At 49.8% G+C, this 2801-nt stretch overlaps 1 protein-coding gene across 1 annotated transcript; it reads left to right on the top strand.

Moving 5' to 3' along the window:
- Positions 1-222: 222 nt before the first annotated feature.
- Positions 223-2770, top strand: LOC121939498 (myosin heavy chain, clone 203-like). Its single transcript, XM_042482516.1, has one exon. The coding sequence runs from the start codon at positions 300-302 to the stop codon at positions 2388-2390; it is 2091 nt and encodes a 696-aa protein (XP_042338450.1). The 5' UTR covers positions 223-299; the 3' UTR covers positions 2391-2770.
- Positions 2771-2801: the final 31 nt, after the last annotated feature.

The raw sequence follows: 2801 nt of genomic DNA, 5'->3' as shown, positions 1-2801 counted from the left end.
ACATCACAGCTCAAACAATGACATCACTGCTCAATCCATGACATCACGGCTCAAACTGTGACATCACGGCTCAAACTGTGACATCACTCTTTATATAATAGAATGGAATGGAATTAAAGCCTTATGACATCATTTATTTAGAATGTTGGGAGTCTATGTATATGGGTGATTCAGCTCACATTTTTAGTTCGAGTACAGTTCAGAGGAGAGATCGACAGTGAGATCACCTTCAGAGAAGACACTTGACAAGACAACACAGACGTCACAGAAGTCAACACATTCACTTCACAGAAGACGAGATGGAAAGTCCAATGAATTTTTACCTTAGCACATTGGAGGAGCAGGCACGGTGTGAACTCAGTGACAACGAGGCCACACTCACCCAGAGCTCAACCGAGGGGAGAGTCCTCCTGGACGTCCAGGAGGACATCCTGGCAAATATTCTGGATCTGCTCCAAGAAAAGAGGGAGAGTGTCGACTGGAGCCAAGAGAAACAAAAGCTACTGAAGGAGATTTGTGGTCTGAGAGCACAGCAGCAGCATTTGTCTCCGGCTCAAAGTCACCAACAGGAGACACTCACCACCATCAGCAACCTACACAGCCAACTGGAGCTGATGAAGAAAGAGAAGGAAGCCCTAGTTAGGGAATTGGACACAACGAGGTCGCAGCTCCGCACCAACGCGAGGTCACCCGCAGAGGCCCGTACCAACAATAAGTTGGAGAACCAACTGAGATGTGAGATTGTTAAAGCTCAAAAACACCTTGAGCACCAGGCCCGCATCATCAGACTTCTCCAGCACAGATCGGCGCAAGCGGAACAACAAAAATGCGCTCTTCTGAGACAGTTGGAGGCAGCGAAGTTGGATATGGACCACATACTGCAGTTTTGTGCACTCAGCACCAACCTGGAGCTTGAGCTGGAGAGCGTCCTGAAGGCAGAGCAACTGCAAGCTCAGAAAAATCATGAGCAGCAGTCCTCCCTCCTCAAGCGCCTTCAAGATCGCTTGAAGCAGATGGAGGATGAAAAAGAGGCCTCTCAAGCACAGTTGGGAAAGGACAAAAAATACAAGAACCAACTTGCGATTGCTCTGAAGAGGGCTCAGGAGGAGCACAAGACCAAAGAGCTCCAGTGGCAGGAGGAGAAGTCCACCCTCACTGCCCAGCTGCACAGACTGCAGGCACATTTGGCCGAGCCAAACCTGCAAGAAACCAACAGAAACTGTCTCGCAGCTCAAAAGTTAAAGTTCGATCTCAAGCTGCAGAAAGAACATCAAGAATGGGAAAAGGAGAGGACCGCCCTGCAGCAGGAAAATGACAACCTCACTGCTGCTCTAAAGAATGCAAAAGACCGGTTGAAAAAACACCGCAACACGTGGCAGGAGGAGTGGTCCACCCTCACTTCCAGGATTGACAAGCTGCAGGAGAGCCACGAGGCCCAGCTAAAGCTGCAAGAAACCAACAGAAACAACTATCTTGCAGCTCAGAAGATAAAGTTCGATCTCAAACTACAGGAGGAGCAACAAGGATGGGACAAGGAGAGGACCGCCCTGCAACAGAAAAACGATAACCTCGCTGCTGATCTACAGAATGCAGAAGACGAGTTGCAAAAACAGTGCAACATGTGGCAGGAGGAGCTGTCCACCCTCACTTCCAGGATTGACGAGCTGCAGGAGAGCCACGAGGCCCAGCTAAAGCTGCAAGAGGACAGCAACAAGAACTTTGTCTCTGTCCTCAAGAAAACGTTCGAGGACCAGCTGCAGAACGACTACCAGAGATGGCATAAAGAGAGGATTTCCCTGCTGCAGGAGACTGAGAAGGCTAGAGTTTCTTATGAAGCTCAGCTGAAAGACAAGCAGCAGGACAACAACGCCCTCAGCGCCACTCTGAAGAATGCACAAGAAGAGCTGCAAAGTAACAGCGACTTGTGGCAGGAGGAGCGGTCCACCCTGACTTCCCAGCTGGACAGATTGAGGGAAACTCATCTCGTCCAGCTGCAGACATTGGACAATGACCACAAGAACCTGGCAACTGCTCAAAGGACGACGTTTGATGATCAGCTGCGGAGCGACCGTCTCCTTTGGCAGCAGGAGAAGAACTCCCTGCGGCACGAGATGGAGCAAGCAGGAGCCGCCCACGAGGCTCAGCTGAGAAATCAACAAGAGGACAACAGCACCCTGACGGCCGCTCTGACGAAGGCAGAGTCGGAGTTGCAGAGGCACACTAACATGTGGCAGGAGGAGAAAGCATCGCTCCTCCAGGCCACCGAAAGCCTCAGAGTGACTCTGCTTGAAAAGGAGCAGGCCGAGGCCTCCCTCACGTCCCAGCTGGAGGACCTACAGAGCCAGGTTGACAAGAAGAAGAAGAAGAGAAAGTGGTACAAGCTCTTCTGATTCTTGGCTCAAGACAAAGACAAAGTACCAAAAAAGACATCACGCATTAATTCTTGTATAGCTGTGTGGATTAATCGTCCACTCGGAAAGTGATTTTCCGCTGTAAAAAATTGGTCCTCACAGCTATATGATAACTAATGCAAGTGCATCAGTTCTTCTGAACTTGTAAGGATTGCTCTTGACCCCCAGGAAGTGAATTTTTGGGGGTCAAGACTCAATTTCACACTCGGAAAGTAAATTTCTGATGTAAAATTGGTCCTCACAAGTAAATAAGAACTAATGCACACCCAGCCGTCCGTGGAGAGGGGATCTCTCTTTGAATTGCCTCCCCCGAGGTTTCTTCCCATGTCCATCTGCCTGTCCTGATGTTCATGGGGAGTTGTTCCTCGTCTTCATAGAGAGCTCGGGCTG

Source organism: Plectropomus leopardus, unplaced genomic scaffold (assembly GCF_008729295.1).
Source record: "Plectropomus leopardus isolate mb unplaced genomic scaffold, YSFRI_Pleo_2.0 unplaced_scaffold4931, whole genome shotgun sequence".
Lineage (NCBI taxonomy): Eukaryota > Metazoa > Chordata > Actinopteri > Perciformes > Serranidae > Plectropomus > Plectropomus leopardus.
The sequence above is the reverse complement of the archived record's forward strand: the minus strand, read 5'-3'. Positions and strand labels throughout refer to the sequence as shown.

Coding starts and splice junctions, on each gene's coding strand:
- LOC121939498 (XM_042482516.1), top strand. CDS start 300: ATGGAAAGTCCAATGAATTTTTACCTTAGCACATTGGAGGAGCAGGCA.